The sequence below is a fragment of the Dendropsophus ebraccatus genome, chromosome 2 (genome assembly GCF_027789765.1).
Source record: "Dendropsophus ebraccatus isolate aDenEbr1 chromosome 2, aDenEbr1.pat, whole genome shotgun sequence".
Classification (NCBI taxonomy): Eukaryota; Metazoa; Chordata; class Amphibia; order Anura; family Hylidae; genus Dendropsophus; species Dendropsophus ebraccatus.
In genome coordinates this window covers 42893279-42915483 of record NC_091455.1, presented here as the reverse complement: position 1 = coordinate 42915483, position 22205 = coordinate 42893279, and the positions used below count along the sequence as shown (strand labels likewise).

General features: G+C 47.4%; 1 protein-coding gene across 2 annotated transcripts in view; it reads right to left on the bottom strand.

The window, feature by feature from the left end:
• Positions 1 to 7551, bottom strand: part of TPD52 (tumor protein D52) — a 119033-nt gene extending 111482 nt beyond the window's left edge. For both annotated transcript variants that reach the window (XM_069957437.1, XM_069957436.1), the window contains exon 1: positions 7448 to 7551. In XM_069957437.1, the coding sequence (XP_069813538.1) occupies positions 7448 to 7466 (19 nt within the window). In that variant the 5' untranslated portion in view covers positions 7467 to 7551. The remainder of the gene's footprint in view (positions 1 to 7447) is intronic.
• Between the last annotated feature and the right edge of the window lie 14654 nt (positions 7552 to 22205).

Below are 22205 nucleotides of genomic sequence, written 5' to 3'. Positions count from 1 at the left end.
ATTCTCCCAATGGTCGTATTAGAGGGGAAGAAGGATCTGCACATTCATTTCCTGAGCCTGAAATCCTGGCTTCTTCTTGCCAGGTAACTGCAGGGTGTTGTTGTTATTCATGTCCCAATCTCTGGCTCTCGCTCTTCAATCTTCAGTGAGTTCATAATAATATGAGGTTTTGTAATATACAACTTTATTTACAGATGTGTGTGTGTGTGTGTATATATATATATATATATATATATATATATATATATATAAATAAATTATTTTTTTTTGCTCTATAATGGTTTTTGTCACATATATTTTTACACATTTTTTAGACAATAAAAGTGATGTTTTATTGTACTACGACACTGAAGTGCTGGAGTCTTCCCCTTAGGAGTTTCTTCATATGCAATGTGATTCTGCGTGCATAGGAGGTGGAAAGCCGACTAACGTCTTCATAATTTGGCAAAACCTTCTTGCTGCCCCCTCAGCCCTGCATTAAGAGTGATCCTTGAAGTGTTTTTGTAGGGTTAACCTCTACAGGTGCACTTGTCTGCTTTTCATCTACTACAGCTGTATGTATGTATGTATATATATATATATATATATATATATATATATATATATATATATATATAATGTATGTATGTGTTACATCTGTTTGACATCACATACAATCTGTTTCATAACAGGAACAAATATGCAATATGTGGTGACTCAACACCTTATAGTTACAAAAAGCAGACAGGAGAGTATGCAGCTAATCCTGCTAAAAGTAATTCCATAGATAGTAGTAGAATTCTTCTACATACTCTGCCTGTCAACTTAAAATATTTTCACTGCCCTTAGCAAATTATGAGCATATTGTAGTATTGAAGAGGCATTTTCATCTCAACTAATAGAGTTAATCTCATAGGGCTCATCAGGATAGATATTTTTGCAAATACAGTCATTTATTAACTTACCTCCTCCTCCTGATTTGCTGCTCTTTCCTTCCCATTGTTGACAGCTCATTGTCTAGGTTACAGACCACCACTCTAAAGGCAGTGATATGGCTGGTGTAATATATATTCCATAAGGCCGGTTGGCTCTCTTTATGTTTTATTATCAGTATGAAATATAAATTGTGGCAGCTGAGAGACAAGGGAGACACTGATTCTTTGACTAGGATATTTTATATTAGAATCCGGATTACTTTTAATCACTGTTACATAATTGCAAACGCCACTTCCCAAGACAACTTACTGAGAAAGGCATAGCAGGCTAAATCATAGGTATTATATAGGAGCCTTCAAGATCACACTTCATTGCTTCCTTTGGGCCAGTTCACACTGAATTTCCTTGCTGAATCCGCGCTTAAAATCCCATCCGAAAAATAGGTGAAGAGCAACTTTCCATTGAGTTCAATGGGATTTCTGCTCTGCTGTTCACAGGGTGGAATTTCCGCGCAGAATATTCCGCTGCTGATCCGCCTTGCACCCAAAGAATTGACATGTCAATTCTTTGGGCGGATTATGCTAGAGAAATCCTATAGAAGTCAGTGGGGCTTGAATTCTGCTCTAAGGGTATGTGCACGCTACGGAATCCCTACAGAAAACCTGTTGCGGATTCCGCAGCATGTACCCGCTCGTGGACTCTGGCAGCCGCGCTCATTTCCACTTGGGCCATAGACTCCATTTCATGCACGAGCAGAGTCCGCCGTCTGTCCAAAGAATGAACAGAATGAGCTGAATAGGCAAGGAATTTTAAGCAGAAATAGTTCCTCTACAATTCCTCGCCTATTGCGCAGTGTGAACAGGCCCTTCCTCTAGAAGATCTACGTACATGAAGTCCATGTAAGAGAGATCATCATAGAGCACTGGTACTGGTACCAGCATGTGCTCACATGGATCAGTCAACCATTTATGTAGAAATGATGAGCTTAATCCATACAATAATATATACACCATGAACAAACAAAATTATGTTTCATCGAACCATACAAAACACCCATGGTAGGACACCACATAGCTTCAATGTCTTCATGTACAGGGCAGTATTTTCTAGAGATCAGGGGTCCTCCACCACTGCCGGCAAAATTCTACAAAAATTACAAACATTTCCTATTTTGTGTCAGGGTAAATGATCTGCTGGATTTTACAATAAAAAGTCCTTGATAATAGAGATGGAAAAAAAAAGGGGGGAAACCCTGCAAGTAAGAAACTTTCACTATAAGAGCCCCATATTGCCCCATGAGCATTACTAGCTTGAATGTATTTTTATGGGAAAGTTGGTGACAGATAGTCATTTTATTTGCTTCTACATCATGAAAGTGAATAATAGGTGGGAGGAAGGGCTATGGAGTGAAATGGTCTATGTTGTTTGATTTAGAAATCTTATTTCCAAGATTTAAACAGAGAGAAGTCCCCAGCTCAGAACCCACACATATCATTTAGAGTAGCTATAAGTGTGTCTGGCTGCAAAGAACCATTCACATCCAGACATTGACACCCTGTCCTTGTTTAACAGCGACGTATAATGCTTCATTTTTCCTGCGGAGGCGCTGCAGGGAAATTGAACATATACTGCTGGATCTCCTACAAATCACTGCCTATAGTTACTTAGGCTGTACAACCAATGACCGTTATGCCGTGAACGGCCGTTGTTTAACAATACCTGAAGCTGCGGCCGGGATGCATGCAGGACACAGGAAAAGACCGGAAACGTGGACAGGTAATGTATTAACCAATTGTTCAATCAATCACCCATCGTACAACTAGCAATGTATGGTCAGTGGCCAATGATTTTAGGTCTGAAGCTAAAGAAATGATCAGCAGATGATCATTTTATCGGCTGATCGTTGTCTCTATTACACAGAGCGATATTTGGCAGAATCAATCCGATCTGGCCAAATATTGCTCAGTGTAATAGGCCCTTATTCTCCAGTGCAATTCTTTGTAGACTTCTAACTTCTGGCTCTAGAAATTTGTACTATCGCCTACTTCTAAAAAATCCACAGTAATGTATCATTGAGCATAAATATAATTTATATGTATAGTTTCCCTTTGTTCCTTGTGGTTCAAATATATTGACTTCTAACACAGGTATAAGACCCAGGTACATGTTATAGTAGTAATGACTAGTTAGACAGCACAGACAGAGAAAGGTTTCAGGTAATCTCAGATAATCCTTATCCTTTCGCTGACAGCGGCGGCCACCTGCTCCGATATTAAGAACTGGAAACAACTCCCAGGTGAAGGCCCAATGCAAGATTTCTACCACGTGGATCTTAAATATTGGTGTTCATTAAATTCTACAGGACCATACTACACCTGTGAATATACTAAGGTTAATTATGATGTCTCATTGTCCTACCCATAGAGGCCCTGGAAGCTGAACTTTAAGTTTTTTGGTAGCGTCCTCTGTAGCCGACTCTGGGCCAGAGAAAGAAATAGTCTAGAACTGTATAGTTCATTTAAAGTGTATTGATGCAAGTGTTTTTGTGGGGGGTTTTAAACAAGGAAAAAAAAGCTAACAGTGGATTCAGCAAGAATAAGTAGTATCCTTCTATAAATTTCACATTCCTTTTGAATACATTCTTAGGCTATGTTCACACAACATATATTTTCATAAAATCACGGCCGTTATATAACGGCTGTGGTTACTACGAAAATATACGTTACCTTTCATTCTATGGGATCCCGGCCAGAGTATCTGCTCCGGCCAGGATCTCTCGCGGCGCCGCAAACAACTGACATGTCATTGAATAGCGGCCGTAGAAAACCATGTCAATGCACACTGTGGACCGAGCGGCCCCGGCCGCTCGCTCCATAGTGTGCTATGGAGAGTTCAGATGCGGGCGTGCAGGGAAAGGCCAGTGTCATACATTGTATGAACATAGCCTTAGGGTGAGTTCACACTACGGAACCCGCGTGGATAAGTTCCCAGCGGCACGCCCCTCCGCCGGTTATATAGACACCATTCTATGGCCAGGCCGATTCCGCTGTCCGCCAAAAGAATTGACACGTCAGAGGAGGAGAAGCGCGCCGCCGTGAACGGGAACGAGCGACGGAACTTATCCGTGCAGATTGCGTACTGTGAACCCACCCCTAGCTTGGACTCCAAAATTTTGTGCAAACCCTCCTTATATTCAAAGCGGACCTATAAGTGGGAAATTGAGCATTATTATGCATGTGGCTGGATAGGGCTGATCATCATGATGCCGGGTATACCTTTATCTCCATAGTCCTTTCCAGTGCTAAGATGCAAATGAGGCTAAAGTGTCCAGGAGGCGTTCCCCAGCGTAACAAACAAGAGTCCCGGTAAGTCTGACCCCTGCCCTCTTTATCACTGCACACCACCTACCCTGTTTGACTGACAGCCCTTTGATAAAAAAAAAAAGGACATGGGTAGGACATAGGTATGCCTGGAATACTTAGGAGTGGCCCGTCTGGCCATATGCTTATTAACACCCCTGTTTACGTCCTGATACGTCTCCGTTAAATATAAAGCTGACCGGACATCACATGGTGCAGCGCACGCTTTTCTGCCACACTCATATTGTAGACAGTTCCTGTGTCATTCCAAAGAAATACCTGTGATGAACCGGTACTACCACTCCTACCACCATTCATACCTCAGCATCCTGCAGTTCATCTATTGATTGTATATTAACAGGGTGAAGGACAAAGAAGCAAAGATAATATCATAGCAGGAGACCATTATCAATAGAATAGTCATTAGAAGATAAAAGGGAAGAGAATTCCAGGTGGATTACTCATAAATGAAATTTCACCATTCCCTGTTGCAAGTGTTGAGACTAGTGATCAGGGAATACTGTTCGATCGAATAGATATTCGATCAAATAGTAAGGTATTCGATCTATCAAATATTATCGAATAGTTCGCCGAATATTCAATAAATATTCAATAAGCGCTCAAATCCCCCAGCTACGGTTTTTACCTCTAAGTGGTCCAATAGATGTTTTTCAACAATCGAATACTTATTCCCATAGACTTTAATGGGATCGAATATTCGGGAGATATTCGTACGAATATCGAATATTTCACTATTCGCTCATCACTAGTTGAGACTTTAACAAGGACAGGACTATGCCGCCACTGTTTGGAGTGCTACAAGACTAATTTTAAAGGGGTTATCAAGTGAAAATCTTTTTCTTTTAAATCAACTGGTTTCATAAAGTTATATAGATGTCCTACAGGAAATGTTTTGTTTTTAGTCTGACACAGTGCTCTCTGCTGCCACCTCTGTCCGAGACAGGAACTGTCCAGAGCAGGAGAGGTTTTCTGTTGGGAATTTCTGTATGGGAATTTGCTGCTGCTCTGGACAGTTCCTGTCTCGGACACAGGTGGCAGCAGAGAACACGGTGTCAGACTGAAAACAAAACATTTCCTGTAGGACATACAGCAGCTGATAAGTATGGGAAGACTTGAGATTTTAAAATAGAAGTAAATTACAAATCTATATAACTTTCTGAAACAAGATGATTTGAAAGATGATTTTCACTGGATAACCCCTTTAACTATTGAGCTACAGTCCAACTGCATCAGGCTGTATACAATTGTGTGGACTGCGGCTGTCATGCAATAGTTAAAATCAATCTTGTAGCATTAAAAAACATAACTGATTTCTTCCAGAAACAGCGCCACCCTTGTCCTCAGTTTGGGTGTAGTATTGCAGCTCAGTGTCATTGAAGTGAATAGTGCCGAGTGGTAATACAAGACCTTAGGACAGGTGCAGAGATCATTTTGAAAGAAAGCAACTAAGGGTACTATTACACGGGCTGATGGGGGCCCGATAATAACTGTAAACGAGCGCCGATCTGCTAGATCGGTGCCCGTTTACTGGGCCTATTACGCGGCCCAATAATCATTTAACAAGGGCTGCATGAACATCGTTACCAATGTCCTTGCAGCCCTTGCTTAAACAGCATACATTACCTATCCATGGTCCAGGGCTCCTCTTGCAGTCCGCTTTTTCCCGAGTCCCGCACACTGCAGCTCCAGAGCGGCCTGCCTTAGCTAACAGGCCGCTCAGCCAATCACTGAGGAGGTAATGTATGCACTTTGCAAATCGTCAGCCGCGCACCGCTATTACACGTAGCGATGGGCGGTCGGTGTCGACAATTATAGGTCCAAACCTATATGAACAATCGTTGTCATCGGCTGATCGTTGTGTTTATTACACGGAACGATAATCGGACGGATGGGGCCGATTTGGCCAATTATCGTTCTGTGTAATAGTACCCTAAATTCTCCTAATCTTGGACAACCCATTCAATTTGCCAAAACTAGGGAACCTCGTGTGTTTCTTCAAGCGTGCGTTTCCCGGTGACGTCGGTGAGAGCAGCTGGATGTATGTGGGTTGTAATAAGCCAGCATGCTCTAATGCACAAAGGATCCTGCGACCATAGACTACTAGGTATGTTGTTTCTTTTGGGTAGAAATGAATCCGAAGAACTAAATATTACAATATCATATGTAACAAATATCAGCTCTGTAAAAAGCATAGACCTGTAACGCCTTAGATAACATATCCTGGAGCTTATACGTGGATTGTGTTTATTCCGAAACCTCATCGAAAAAAATTCTGTCCATGAACACAGACGGCTCCCTCCATGGAGCCCTATGGCAGACACTAGCATTCCCCGAGAGGCAGCTGTGTCACAGCCCTGTCTATACCCACAGCTGTCAGCACATGTAGAGAAGGGGAAGAGACATCACAAGCAATGTGCCGGAGGGAACAAGACAGGGGACAGGTGCAAGACATTAAGGGGTTAAAAAAGGGAGTGAGCAAGAATGCACCCAGGCATATTTCTCTGGCAGATAATCCGGCGTGTTTGTCAAGGATAAACAAACTTTGGTTAAAGGCAAAAGAGGGGAAGCAACATATCCGTCACTTACTATTAACTGTTTGCACAAGTGCAGCGACACGTCAACATTACACACATGCACGGTATTCCATTATAATCGCACTTTAAGTGCTCGTTCACACTGCAGAATGACACCGAGTTACACACTTACTGCAACATGTGAATACATCCTATAACCAGATCGGGCCATGGTCACACCTGCCACGCTTATTTTTGTTATTCTGCTCCGCCAATGGATCAAAAACAATGGCAAACACCGACAGCGCCCAATGGATCTGATGAAAGGGTCCGTTGAGTTTCCATCATGAATAAGAAGCTGTATGATTTAGTTATTTTTGATGTGAGCACAGATTACAGGATGTAAGTGGTTAATATAATGCCAGTCATAGAACACTATAGCGATATCATGAATATAATATATAAGAGAGCAAGCAATGCTGAGCATCAAGTGGGTTCTAGACTCTAGTGGTAAAAAAAAATCCAGAACCCAGCAGACCAGTAAAAACAGTTATTCCGGATGAATTTGTCTTTTTAACTCTTTCCTTTCCAGAGCACCCAGCATAGAGGGAACTATAATAAAAGTGGAGGCTCACTTACCTTGCTCAGGACTCTCCATGACTGCTCGCTGACTGGCACTAAGCAGCAACAACTCCACACAGCACTCTCACTGCTTGGCTGTCCACTCCCAGCCTGACATTCCCACCTTCCTCCCCGCCCCCGTCCCAGGCAGCTCAGGCATGACAGCCTCGCTCACTCACTTACATTTTCTTTTTTTTTTTTTTCTTTTTTTTTGCTAACTTTACTAAAACAGCTGAACCGACAAATGTCTCTCAGCTGTGCGGTATAGGCGGAATCAGTGTCTATTGTAGGAAGTATAATGTCACCGCCGTCATGTTATTATACATGTGTTATGGTGTCTTTATATCACCATGTAGACACATATTCATACACTAGTAGGTATCAGACACTATTGGGCTGGATTCACATGTAGTATTTTGGTCAGTATTTTTAAACAAAACCAGGAGCGGAACCTAAATAGAGAAAGAGGATTTACATTAATGTGATATCCTGCAGGAGCCATAGGATAAAATTAGCAGAGCAACAATTGCGAGAAGTGGCTAGTCCAGGGATGGGAAACCTTCGGTCCTCCAGCTGTTGCAAAACTACAATTCCCATCATTCCTGGGCAGACAAAGCAAAGCCTGGACAGTCTCTCTTGTCTTGTAAAGCAAGCAGAACTAGTCATTCCACTGCCCATACATACACATGGGACCAGGGGTGTAACTACCACTGTAGCAGCCATAGCGGCTGCTATGGGGCCTGCTGCATCAGGGGGCCCCGTTGCCTGCCCCTGCAATACGCTGGGCCCCCTGAGCTGTCATCATTTGCAACACTAATGCTAAGTTTACACGGAGCGATAATTGGCCCGATCGCACGATTAACGATTTCAAAGTATCGATTTTTTTTTTTTATAACGATCAGCGTTTAGAAGGTACGATATATGGTACGGAAAAATCGTTTTGCGATCGTTTTGCGATCGCGCGCCCCCAGACCGGCCCGCCCCCCCCCCCCCTCCGCTCAACTGCAGCCCCCTGCGGCGCCCCGATCGCCACCCCCCCCGCCGCTCCGATCGCCACCCCCGCCGCCGCCGCTCCGATCGCCACCCCCGCTGCCGCCACTCAGATCGCCCCTGCCGCCGCTGCTCCGATCGCCCCCGCCGCGACCATACTTTACCTGCTCCATGTAGCAGGTTTTCCACATCCCCAGCTCCCCTCTTCAGTGCACTGATTGGCTGAAGAGGGGAGTTGGGAATTTCAAACGGCTCCTCTTCAGCCAATCAGTGCTCCTCTTCAGCACTGATTGGCTGAAGGGGAGCCGTTTGAAATTCCCGGCTCCCCTCTTCAGCCAATCAGTGCACTGAAGAGGGGAGCCGGGGATGTGGAAGACCTGCTACGCGGAGCAGGTAAAGTATGGTCGGTGGCGGGGGTGGCGATCAGAGTGGCGGCGGGGGTGGCGATCGGAGCGGCGGCAGGGGTGGTGATCAGAGCGGCGCAGGGGGCTGCGGATGAGTGGGGGGTTGGGCTGCGGATGAGTGGGGGGCCGGGCGGGGGGCCAGGCGGCGGGCGGGGCTGCGGGCGGACGGACTATCGCGCGACCACTGTTTACACGGAACGATCTGCAAATTTTTTGCAAACTACGAACGACGATTTATGAACATGTTAAAAGATCAAAATGAACGATTTCTCGCTCGTCGTGCGATTGCTCGCTGCGTTTACATGTACGATTATCGTTCAAATTCGAACGTTATCGTGCAAATTCGCACGATAATCGTTCCGTGTAAGCCCAGCATTATGGTGCATTTACACAGAAAGATTATCTGACAGATTATCTGCCAAAGATTTGAAGCCAAAACCAGGAACAGACTATAAACAGAGATCAGGTCATAAAGGAAAGCCTGAGATTTCTCTTTTCAAATCCACTCCTGGCTTTGGCTTCAAATCTTTGGCAGATAATCTGTCAGATAATCTTTCTGTGTAAACGCACCATCAGTGGCCGAGCAGGTCTCCCAGGTTCTGCAATTGCCCCTTTAACTTAAAGCAATGCTGATGAGCGCTTGTGGTTATGACTACACTTGACGGCTGAGTGGTCAGTCAGAAAAGGGAGGGGCCCAGCCATTTTTAATTGTGCCCCTGAATGGGACTATCGTATTGATTCTGAATCATCATTTCTAGCGAGAATGAGTGGCTTTAGATGTGACACCGTGCTACAGAAAGTATACCAAGGTCAGGTACAATATTATGTTGCCATTACAACCAAGAAATAGTTGGTCTAAACTTAGTCTAAGGGTCCTATTACACGAAGCGATTTTTAACGATTAACGACTAACAATAAACGATCGCAAACGAGATTGTTTATCGTTAACTTGAAATCATTCACCATATTACACAGAACGATGGTTGTTAGTTCGATCGTTACTACGATCGTTTATTCCTTTTGATCCCAGCAAAACAATGGATAATGTGCAATTACACTGAACGATTAGTGAAAAAATGCTGAACTTGAGCGAACGAACGTGGAATTACAGCGAACAATTAACGATAATTTTAGGTTCAGATCTAAATCAACGATCAACGACATACGAACGATTTTTCGATAGTTGCCTGCAATTACACAGAACGATTATCGCTTAAACTCGAACAATATAACGATTTTTCACACGATAATCGGCCTGTATAATAGTGCCCCAAGGGTAGGTTCACAGGATGCCGACATATACAGTGGTGGAAAGCAGGGATGTCACTAATTTTAGTGGCTGAACAGAGTCACCTAGTCACTCTGTTCATGTTGTATACAAGAATTTAATAGGACTTTATAATGCTCAAGGACAAGTGAACTCATTGTGCTTCCAATGCGTCCTGTTCACAGAAGGCTGCTGTCATCTTCTGCCGGAAACAGGGTAAGTCATGTACCCGGCTCTCCTAGCTGCAGCATCACATCCCCGGCTGAGTGATTGCCTGCTCAGCCAATCAGTGACTCAGCACTTCTCTATGCAGCAGTGCAGGCACATTATAGCAGCAGTGTGTATAGCTGAGTGTAAGTGCAGGCACATTATAGCAGCAGTGTGTATAGCTGAGTGTAAGTGCAAGCACATTATAGCAGCAGTGTATAGCTGAGTGTAAGTGCAGGCATATTATAGCAGCAGTGTGTATAGCTGAGTGTAAGTGCTGGTACATTATAGCAGCAGTGTGTATAGCCAGAGGCGTAACTAGGATTCATGGGGCCCCATAGCAAAAAAGTGTATGGGGCCCCCCAACATATTACCTGTACCAGCGATATGGAGCTGTCCCCCTGCATTTGGCAGTTCTGAGACGCTGTGCCCTGGGGTGGGGTGGGGGTGGGTGGGGGGTGGGGTGAGTGGTAGCAGGCCGTTTGGAGTCCCTGCTGGTTGGGGCAGCTCTGAGCCCAGGGGGTGACCTCCATTATACTGACTACTATACAAGATGCTAGGGAAGCCGGATGACCCCATTATACAGGATACCAGGGAGGCTGACTGACCCCATTATACAGGATACCAGGGAAGCTGGTGACCCCATTATACAGGATGCCAGGGAAGCTGGTGACCCCATTTTACAGGATGCCAGGGAAGCTGGGGGACCCCCATTATACAGGATGCCAGGGAAGCTGAGCCTGAGTGACCCCCATTATACAGGATGCCAGGGAAGCTGGTGACCCCCATTATACAGGATGACAGGGAAGCTGGTGACCCCCATTATACAGGATGGCAAGGAAGCTGATGACCCCATTATACAGGATGCCAGGGAAGCTGGTGACCCCATTATACAGGATGCCAGGGAGGCTGAGCGACCCCCATTATACAGGATGCCAGGGAAGCTGAGCCTGAGTGACCCCCATTATACAGGATGCCAGGGAAGCTGAGCCTGAGTGACCCCCATTATACAGGATGCCAGGGAAGCTGGTGACCCCCATTATACAGGATGCCAGGGAAGCTGGTGACCCCATTATACAGGATGCCAGGGAAGCTGGTGACCCACATTATACAGGATGCCAGGGAAGCTGAGTGACCCCATTATACAGGATGCCAGGGAAGCTGAGTGACCCCATCATACAGGATGCCAGGGAAGCTGTGTGACCCCATTATACAGGATGCCAAGGAAGCTAAGTGACCCCATTATACAGGATGCCAGGGAAGCTGAGTGACCCCCATTATACAGGATGCCACGGAAGCTGGTGACCCCCATTATACAGGATGCCAGGGAAGCTGGTGACCCCCATTATACAGGATGCCAAGGAAGCTGATGACCCCATTATACAGGATGCCAGGGAAGCTGGTGACCCCATTATACAGGATGCCAGGGAGGCTGAGCGACCCCCATTATACAGGATGCCAGGGAAGCTGAGCCTGAGTGACCCCCATTATACAGGATGCCAGGGAAGCTGAGCCTGAGTGACCCCCATTATACAGGATGCCAGGGAAGCTGGTGACCCCCATTATACAGGATGCCAGGGAAGCTGGTGACCCCATTATACAGGATGCCAGGGAAGCTGAGTGACCCCCATTATACAGGATGCAGGGAAGCTGAGTGACTCCCATTATACAGGATGCCAGGGAAGCTGAGTGACCCCATCATACAGGATGCCAGGGAAGCTGTGTGACCCCATTATACAGGATGCCAAGGAAGCTAAGTGACCCCATTATACAGGATGTCAGGGAAGCTGGTGACCCCATTATACAAGATGCCAGGAAAGCTGAGCCTGAGTGACCCCCATTATACAGGATGCCAGGGAAGCTGAGCCTGAGTGACCCCCATTATACAGGATGCCAGGGAAGCTGGTGACCCCATTATACAGGATGCCAGGGAAGCTGGTGACCCCCATTATACAGGATGCCAGGGAAGCTGAGTGACCCCATTATACAGGATGCCAGGGAAGCTGAGTGACCCCATGATACAGGATGCCAGGGAAGCTGGTGACCCCATGATACAGGATGCCAGGGAAGCTGGTGACCCCATTATACAGGATGCCAGGGAGGCTGAGCGACCCCCATTATACAGGATGCCAGGGAAGCTGAGTGACCCCATTATACAGGATGCCAGGGAAGCTGAGCCTGAGTGACCCCCATTATACAGGATACCAGGGAAGCTGGTGACCCACATTATACAGGATGCCAGGGAAGCTGAGTGACCCCCATTATACAGGATGCTAGGGAAGCTGAGCCTGAGTGACCCCCATTATACAGGATGCCAGGGAAGCTGAGCCTGAGTGACCCCCATTATACAGGATGCCAGGGAAGCTGAGCCTGAGTGACCCCCATTATACAGGATGCCAGGGAAGCTGGTGACCCCATTATACAGGATGCCAGGGAGGCTGAGCGACCCCCATTATACAGGATGCCAGGGAAGCTGAGCCTGAGTGACCCCCATTATACAGGATGCCAGGGAAGCTGGTGACCCCCATTATACAGGATGCCAGGGAAGCTGGTGACCCCATTATACAGGATGCCAGGGAAGCTGGTGACCCACATTATACAGGATGCCAGGGAAGCTGAGTGACCCCATTATACAGGATGCCAGGGAAGCTGAGTGACCCCATCATACAGGATGCCAGGGAAGCTGTGTGACCCCATTATACAGGATGCCAAGGAAGCTAAGTGACCCCATTATACGGGATGCCAGGGAAGCTGAGTGACCCCCATTATACAGGATGCCACGGAAGCTGGTGACCCCATTATACAAGATGCCAGGGAAGCTGAGCCTGAGTGACCCCCATTATACAGGATGCCAGGGAAGCTGGTGACCCCCATTATACAGGATGCCAGGGAAGCTGAGCCTGTGTGACCCCCATTATACAGGATGCCAGGGAAGCTGAGCCTGAGTGACCCCCATTATACAGGATGCCAGGGAAGCTGAGCCTGAGTGACCCCCATTATACAGGATGCCAGGGAAGCTGAGCCTGAGTCTCCCCCATTATACAGGATGCCAGGGAAGCTGAGCCTGAGTGACCCCCATTATACAGGATGCCAGGGAAGCTGAGCCTGAGTGACCCCCATTATACAGGATGCCAGGGAAGCTGGTGACCCCCATTATACAGGATGCCAGGGAAGCTGAGCCTGAGTGACCCCCCATTATACAGGATGCCAGGGAAGCTGGTGACCCCATTATACAGGATGCCAGGGAAGCTGGTGACCCCCATTATACAGGATGCCAGGGAAGCTGGTGACCCCATTATACAGGATGCCAGGGAGGCTGAGCGACCCCCATTATACAGGATGCCAGGGAAGCTGAGCCTGAGTGACCCCCATTATACAGGATACCAGGGAAGCTGGTGACCCACATTATACAGGATGCCAGGGAAGCTGAGTGACCCCCATTATACAGGATGCTAGGGAAGCTGAGCCTGAGTGACCCCAATTATACAGGATGCCAGGGAAGCTGAGCCTGAGTGACCCCCATTATACAGGATGCCAGGGAAGCTGAGCCTGAGTGACCCCCATTATACAGGATGCCAGGGAAGCTGAGCCTGAGTGACCCCCATTATACAGGATGCCAGGGAAGCTGAGCCTGAGTGACCCCCATTATACAGGATGCCAGGGAAGCTGGTGACCCCCATTATACAGGATGCCAGGGAAGCTGAGCCTGAGTGACCCCCATTATACAGGATGCCAGGGAAGCTGGTGACTTCCAGCTGGCAGTGATAGTTACCATCTTCCTGCTGTGTCTCCTTCTCAGGCCATGTGCGATGAGCGAATATCCCACCTGCGGTGGGTGCTGGGGGCGGGGCTTGCCGCGATGGGGGCGGGGCTTAGCGGAACATCCCGGGACTGTTCCACTTGTGGAGAGGGGGACACTGGTGCAGGACGCTCTGAGCCTGTGTCAGGGGGAGGTGCGGAGGTGTTTCAGAGGGGATTGCAGACGCTCCCTTCTGCGTCTCTGGCAGGGTGCTTAACCATCAGTAGCGTAGCTACCTTGAAGACAGGGGAGACAGGCCAGGCGGGCCCCCTGCAGTGCAGGGCCCCATAGCAACTGCCTTCCCTGCCTTCATGGTAGCTACGCCATTGTGTATAGCTGAGTGTAAGTACAGGCACATTATAGCAGGAATGGAGAGAATGGGAAACACAAGGGCTGAGAGAAACTGCAGGGAGCATGAAGGAATGAGCAGGGCATATGGGCACATACATGCAGCGCTCTCTGTACGGGGAGAAAGGGGTTACAGCTATGGAGAGATTACCTCCACAGTACTGTTCCCTGATGTAAGCCCCAGCCTGAAGTGAATCTGCTATGATTTGGAAGGTTAGGGAGACTTCCTGAGTCAGAGTACAGTGCTGTAGACCTCGCTGTGCAGACCATGCCCCTCTCCCACTCCTCCTCCCACCCAGTACAGGGAGCTCTTAAACCAAAGCAATGCTCTTAAACCAAGTTACAATTTTGAAAAACTGTGAGCTCTTCTTGCAAAACACTCTTAATCCAAGTTACCCGTAAACCAAGGTACCACTGTATTTACAAAAATATGTATGACAAGCCCGACAAGTTTTACTATGTTAGTTGGGAAAGGGTGGCTCCTTTAACTCCATAAGGACACATTACCCATGATGTCCCTCATTATTTTTATGGAGATTTTTTTAACATATGGGGGGCTGCTTTTAGCGATTCTCAGATATGTATTGGGACTGTGTCTTGCCATTAGCTGTGAGCTGTTGCATTTTTTGTGTGTTCCTAAGGGGGAACAGAGAGGGGTCACCAGCGGGTGATAGCAGCCGGGTACTACGGCTATTATCTGGTGTGGCCTGATTGCCATGTCTGCTAACTAACAATTTAAATGCCGCTGTCAAAACTGACAGCAGCATTTAAATGCCTTTTATAAAGCTACCAGTGGTGGTCTAGTGGTAGATCGGGTTTTAAGATGCGATGGTGAGAACCTGATCTGTTATACTTACTGGGCCGGGCCTCAGTGACGTCCCCTAGTATTCGAGTACCAGATATATGGATCAATGCAGTGTATATGTAGTGCATTGATCCCTATGAGCAATCAGTGCATTGCTCATAAGGGCCCCTTAGAAGGACTAAAGGGTAATGTAAAAAAAATATAATAATCACCGCCCCCCCCCCCCCATTCCCTTTCTAAAAATGAAAATAAATGTAAAAATCGGCACCCATAATGGCTCAGACTATTAAATTATGGCATTCCTGATCTCGCATTCCTGATGTTTGGTCACATCACATCAAATCAAAATGTTGCATATTCCAGTGTTGTTTAGAAATTGCTCAATGGATATTGCAAGCTCTCATCACAACCTCTACAGCTTCTTTCAGTCACAAATTGTGCATGTTTTTTTTGTTTGTTTTTTTTTTGCTAAAAATGCCACAAAAACGCCATTTTGTTACCAGGATTCGCCGAGTTGCCCCACCCTTATATTCCTGTAGGGTCCGGCCCTGGCTATTGGGTCTGTGTGATCAGGATCAGCAGAACAGGGGTCGCCACGTAGGAGCAGTTCAAGCTACATGCATGGGCTGCAGGTTGTGCACCTGTTTATTGTCTTGTGCTTTATTGTGTGGGTGTCACTATGGTGTTTGTCTTCTGTTTTGATCATATCACAAATTGTTACCCTTATTATTGAGCTGTGTCTTATTGTAATAATATTGATAGTGATGGGGTCACAATAGCCTTTGTTTCTAGGCAGTGCTCTCACATGTGATGTCATAAGTGTTTGTGCTTTTTCCTATGGTATGTTTCTTTTTTTATGACATCACAAAAAAGAACCTCAAAGAAAAGAATGATTTAGGGGTAGTGATTTCTGACAGCCTTAAAGGGGTTGTTCAGCAAAAATCTTTTTCTTTCAAATCAACTGGTGTCAGAAAGTTATATAGATTTTTAATTTACTTCTATTGAAAAAATCTTCAGTCTTCCAGTACTTATCAGCTGCACTTAGGTGCATCCTATAGAAATGCATAGGATCTTGGGTCAGTGGGAATGTATGACATAAAAACGGATCATTACTGAAAATGTTATAATGGAGGAATAATATAGTCTTTCCCATACATGTTAAATGAATCGGATTCCTGTTAATTTTATGACAGTTTCAGGAAGGTAATTTATATTGATCAGGAACACGCTGCTTCCGGTCCCATTTCCTATCCCGGCACAGCAGTCAGGTCACGTTAATGAAAAATCAGGTGGAAGAATTCCCTGTACAGCTTAAGTAAGGTCAATAAATAAGACGCCTGCTCTAATGCTCTGAATAGAGATCTTGTTATGTACAAAGGGCAGCAATGATAATTCACATTTCTCATCTGGATTCATATAAATATGTATAATTACAGAGGGGGTAACCTGTAGGCTGAACCCCAAATCTCAGAGAATCCAGAGAGGTTTTACTACTCACCTATAAGCTACTCATACAACCACTGTATATGGCTACTACCAGACAGCACATTTTGGACGCCACCTGAATGGCTTATATTTATTACATATGGAAGAAATGTTATGCTTATGGGGTTTTTTAACAATTTGGAATTAAAAATTGAAATAAAACTGCTTAAAATGCAAAATATGATCTGGGCTTAAAGGGAATCTTTCAGCACCTATGGAGGGGGAGTGGTGATGGCTTCATGCCGCACTTCGGCCCGCCTCACCACTTCCTCTCCCAGCTTGAATTGAATATTCATTGCGCTCACCCGGCCTCCTGGCAACTGCATCTGTATCGGCGATTCACGCATGCTTCGCTCAGTGCTGCTCCGACGCACTACGGCGCATGCGCGAATCGCCGCAGGAGCGTGCACGCACTACACTGCCCCAGGAAGCTACAGATGCCATCGACAGGAGGCTGGGTGAGCGCAATGAATATTCAATACAAGCTGGGAGGGGGAGTGGTGAGGCGAGCCAAAGTGCGGCACGAAGCCATCACCACTCCCCCTCCATAGGAACTGAGAGATTCCCTTTAAAGCCAAAGTACCAGCAGGTATAATGTAACAAAAAAACGGTAATCCTGGCGTTTTTTTTACCTTTTTTTGTTTACGCCTAGAGACCCAGGACGTAAATGTATGTCCAGGGTCGTCTAGGGGTTAACGGGGTAGTTCACCAAAAATATTTCCTTTGAAAACAACTGGTGCCAGAAAGTGTCAGAGATTTGTAATTAACTTCTATTAAAAAATATCAAGTTTTCCAGTACTTATCAGCTGCTGTATGTCCTGCAGGAAGTGGTGTATTCTTTCCAATCTGGAGAGCAGGAGAGGTTTTCTATGGGGATTTGCTACTGCTCTGGACAGTTACTGACATGAACACAGGTGGCAGCAGAGAGCACTGTATCAGACTGGAAAGAATACAACTTGCTGACACCAGCTGATTTGAAAGAATAATCGTTTAGTGTAATAGCACATGCTGAAAAGCACGATGCACGATGTCGGCTGTGGTCTTTCAACATGTTGCTCAATGCTCTGTGTAATGAGACCGTGTAACGACTGGAGTCGTGGATCTTCTGTACCGTCAGCGATGGCATAAACCGCACCAGGAAGCGGAATCTAAGGGGCCGCTGGTTTTCACCAGAGCCCGCTGCAGGATGGCGGCGGGCAAGGTAAAGCAGGAGCTGTAGGCAGGAGAATGTGCAGATAGTGGTCTAGGAGTAACCGCAGGTGGCAGAGGCAATGGACAGGAACTACGGACAAGGGCAGCGGACAGGAACGACGGGGAGCTGGGCCAAAACGCTATGAGAAGCATATAGAGGCTCCAACACTAGGGACAGGGCATGCTGGGATTTATAGGGAGTGATTATGTGCAACCACCAATTAGGGGCAGACTGGCCCTTTAAATCTGTGACAGTCGGCGCGTGCGCGCCCTGGGAGCCCTGGGCGCGCCGGCCGGGACAGAGGGAGTCAGGAGCGGGGCGAGGTAAGACGCCCCCGGGGGCCGAACCAGTCGCAGCGCCGTGTCCCTGCAACTTGACACCGGCGCCTGCGGGACACGAGGAGGTGGTGCGGCGGCGGCCCGGAGCAAGGGCCGCCGCCGCAGCCCTGACTGTACCCCCCCTTTGGCCTCCCCCTCTTTCTTGTCTGCAAGAATCTTTTGATAAGATCTTGATCCAGGATGTTAGTCTCGGGTTCCCAGGAACTCTCCTCAGGACCAAAACCTCTCCAGAACCTCTTCCAGTAACCGGGTTCTGGAAGACCGGTGCCAGCCGGTGGGGGCGACGGGGAAGGCCTTGTCGCCGTTCTTGCCGAACCTCCTCCTCTCTCTCTCGGAGAACCGAACATCAATCCGAGTACCCAGAAGGATGAGATCGTTCAAGGAGGTCGGAAGATCTCGGGCGGAGAGCATGTCCTTTAACCGACTGGACAGGCCTTTCTTGAAGGTGGCTACCAGAGCGGCCTCATTCCAGTCTAGTTCCGCCGGCAGCGTGCGGAATTGGATGGCGTACTCGCCAACGGAGGAGCTCCCCTGTAACTGATTGAGGAGAGCTGGCTCCTCAAAGACAGAGCGAAACTCGGCCAGGAAGGTCCGGAGGTTGGCAGCAACCGGGTCGTCTCGGTCCCACGGCGGTGTAGCCCAGGCCAGGGCCCTACCCTCCAAGAGGCTGATGACGAATGCCACTTTGGAGCGTTTGGTGGTGAACTGGTTGCCTAGGAGCTCAATATGCATAGTGCACTGGGTGAGAAATCCTCTGTACATCTTGGGCTCTCCACCGTATTTACTTGGAAGAGCAAGCCGTAGGTTCGGACCAAGAGGAGACGGACCAGGCGCAGGAGGCAGTGCTGCTGGAGGCGACCGTTGGGCTGCAGTACGCTGCTGTAAGGTGGCAGTCAGTTGTTGTATCTGCTGGGACTGCTGCTGGATCTGTTGAGCCTGCTGGGCGAACACTCTGGCAATGTCACGGATATCGGGCACCTCGCCGGGATCCATGGTTGGAGCCTGCTGTAATGACTGAAGTCGTGGATCCTCTGTACCGTCACCAGCGATGGCATTAACCGCACTAGGGAGCGGAGTCTAAGGGGCCGCTGGTTTTCACCAGAGCCCGCCGCAAGGCGGAATGTGCTTGCTGTGGCAGGTGACCCCCAGGTCGCTACCCCTGTCTTGGTTTGCTAGTGACGGCGGGCAAGGTGAAGCAGGAGCTGTAGGCAGGAGAATGCGCAGATAATGGTCTCGGCGTAACTGCAGGTGGCAGAGGCAATGGACAGGAATTACAGACAAGGGCAGCAGGCAGGAACAACGGACAAGGGCAGCGGACAGGAACAACGAGGAGCTGGGCCAAAACGCTATGTGAAGCATATAGAGGCTCCAACACGAGGGACAGGGCATGCTGGGATTTATAGGGAGTGATTATGTGCAACCACCAATTAGGGGCGGACTGGCCCTTTAAATCTGTAACAGCCTAGGAGGCGGGGACGCACGTGCTGGCCGGGACAGTGGGAGACAGGAGCGGGGCGAGGTAATACGCCCCCGCGTGCTGAACTAGTCACAGCGCCGGGTCCCTGCAGCCCTGACAGACTGACAGCAGCAGAGCAGCCGAGCAGCAGCAGCAGCAGCAGAGCAGCCTGAACGATCTGGCGACTCCTCCTGCTGTTCCCCACAGGCCCTCCTGCTGCTCCCCGCTTGCTGTCTGTGCGTGTAATACCACAATCAGTGAGGGGGAAGAGAGGGCTGACCTGACCCAGTTTTAGGCTCCATGATCTATGGACAATTGGCCTTTTCCTCATTGGGGGTCTGCCCCTTCCTCTGGATCAACAAGGCCATAAACAGATTTAGCACAATAAATTTACATGTACCTAGTAGGGATGGTCGGAACCGAGTTCGGTTCGGGTTTGTACGAACCCGAACTCTCGGTAATGATTCCCGCTGTCTGCCCGCTCCGTGCAGCGGGCGGATCCAGCGGGAGGACCGCCTGGAAAACTGGGATACAGCCTATGGATATGGCTGTATCCCAGTTTTCAAGGCGGTCCTCCCGCTCGATCCGCCCGCTCCGTGGGCTGATGCCGAGCGTTTGGGTTCATACAAACCCGAACCTCGGCAGGTTCGGACCATCCCTAGTACCTAGTAACATAATATAACTAACATAGCAAATATGATAAAATCTAATGACTATTAGGTGATAAAGCTCTATATTGTAATCCGTATTCTTATTCTTTCAGCTTCCACTTTGCGCTCTGCATTTTGAAGCCCTCGGCAGTGACAGGTGTGCTAAGCATTTTTCGGATTTGTCGTTTTTAAGAAATTTAATTATTTATATTCTTATTTACAATACCAGGGTGGGTGGGGGGAGGCTGCCCGACACAATCACACTGTCCAGCAGAACTTGCACAGTGGGCGTGATTTCTATCATAGCTCATTTTGCTTCTAGCACAGTCAGCAGTGACAGCAATCACCACTCCCTTTGCAGAGGCTGCTGGACAGTGCAATCAATTTGGGCAGTCGATCCCCCTTGTACTGTATATAAGAATATACAGAGATCTGTGGCCCATCTTATGCACTGCCCTTATGTGAATGCTACCCCCCCCCCATCCATTCTTCCTCCTTTGCTTTAAAGGGGAACTCCAGGTAGAGGTTAACAAAAATGAAACCTCTGCAGAAGCAAATAGCATTACTTACCTGTCTATCCCAGTTTTGAAACTACCAAAAATCCATTTTTTTGTGTGTGTGTGTGGGGGGGGGGGGGGGGGGTTTCTGTATTGTGTGGCTGTATTTCCTGGCTGAGCATTTCCCAGAATGCAATGCTTTCCCTCAGCTGATCATCACAGTCCCCACCCATCACAATCAGTAAGATTTGTGCTGCACCTGCTTCTGGCCGGTCAGAGATGGTGAATCACTCAGGGGATTGGGGGAATCCAGCCAAGCCTCCTGTGACATCACACCCTGCCCCTGTCTGCATCATCAGCCTGTCCTCAGCAAACACACACAATGTGAGACAGAGGCATGGAAGATTTGTCTCCTAAGGTGGGAGAGCAGAAGGAGCAGGAAACAATGAGAATTGGCACAGAGGACATTTTTCTTCACTTCCTGGATTTCTATCAGCTACCAGTGTGGCATAACCGCGCAGATACGGTAATACATTGCATAGACACATCTATATAACTTTTAATAGAAAACTAGTTTTTCTTGTCCGGAGTTCCCCTTTAATAAGGACATGAAATAACCTACATGCAGGGAATTCACACAGTCACATAAATCTCATTATCCACACTTTGGAAATAATGTGTTTCTTTCTTACATTAAAATAAAGGAGTCAGACGCAATATGTGTAAAATAATGTGAAATTTATTGTAACGTGTATGCAGAAACCTCCCATCATTTACAAAGAGCATACAGCAACACTCAGGACAGGAAAAAAAGCCCTGTGGAGGAAACCAGTAGGGAATCCATGGCTGCTGTATGGCCCTTCCTCTGGGCAAATTAATGCAAACATGTAGGAGAATGTAGTGATTGTAGAGAATGAATGTGTATGTTGTAGATGTGTGTATGTTTTGTGTGTATACTTACAAAATATACATAGTCTCCACAGCTCTTCATCTGTCTGGTGTACTGGGTTCCAAACCTATGTCTGACTGGCACTCAATGTTGTCTTCCTCCATGCACAGGTGAACGATGTTACAGAAAGAGCAGGATAGAGGGATGTCCCATGGGCCTACCAGGATGTCATCTTCCTCATCTCTCCTGAACCAGCATATGGCCCAGCTGTGATGCTCCTTCCTCTCTCTCTTGTATGCCCAAAGCTCTGGGTCTTGTGCCATAACCTAAAAATCAAACATCATACAAAATATAGTGAACAAAGACTTTTATTAACAGTTTATAGTTTCTCTGTTTTTTGTTACTAACCAGATCACAGGTGGCCCAGTCCACCCAAGCCTTGAATCCCA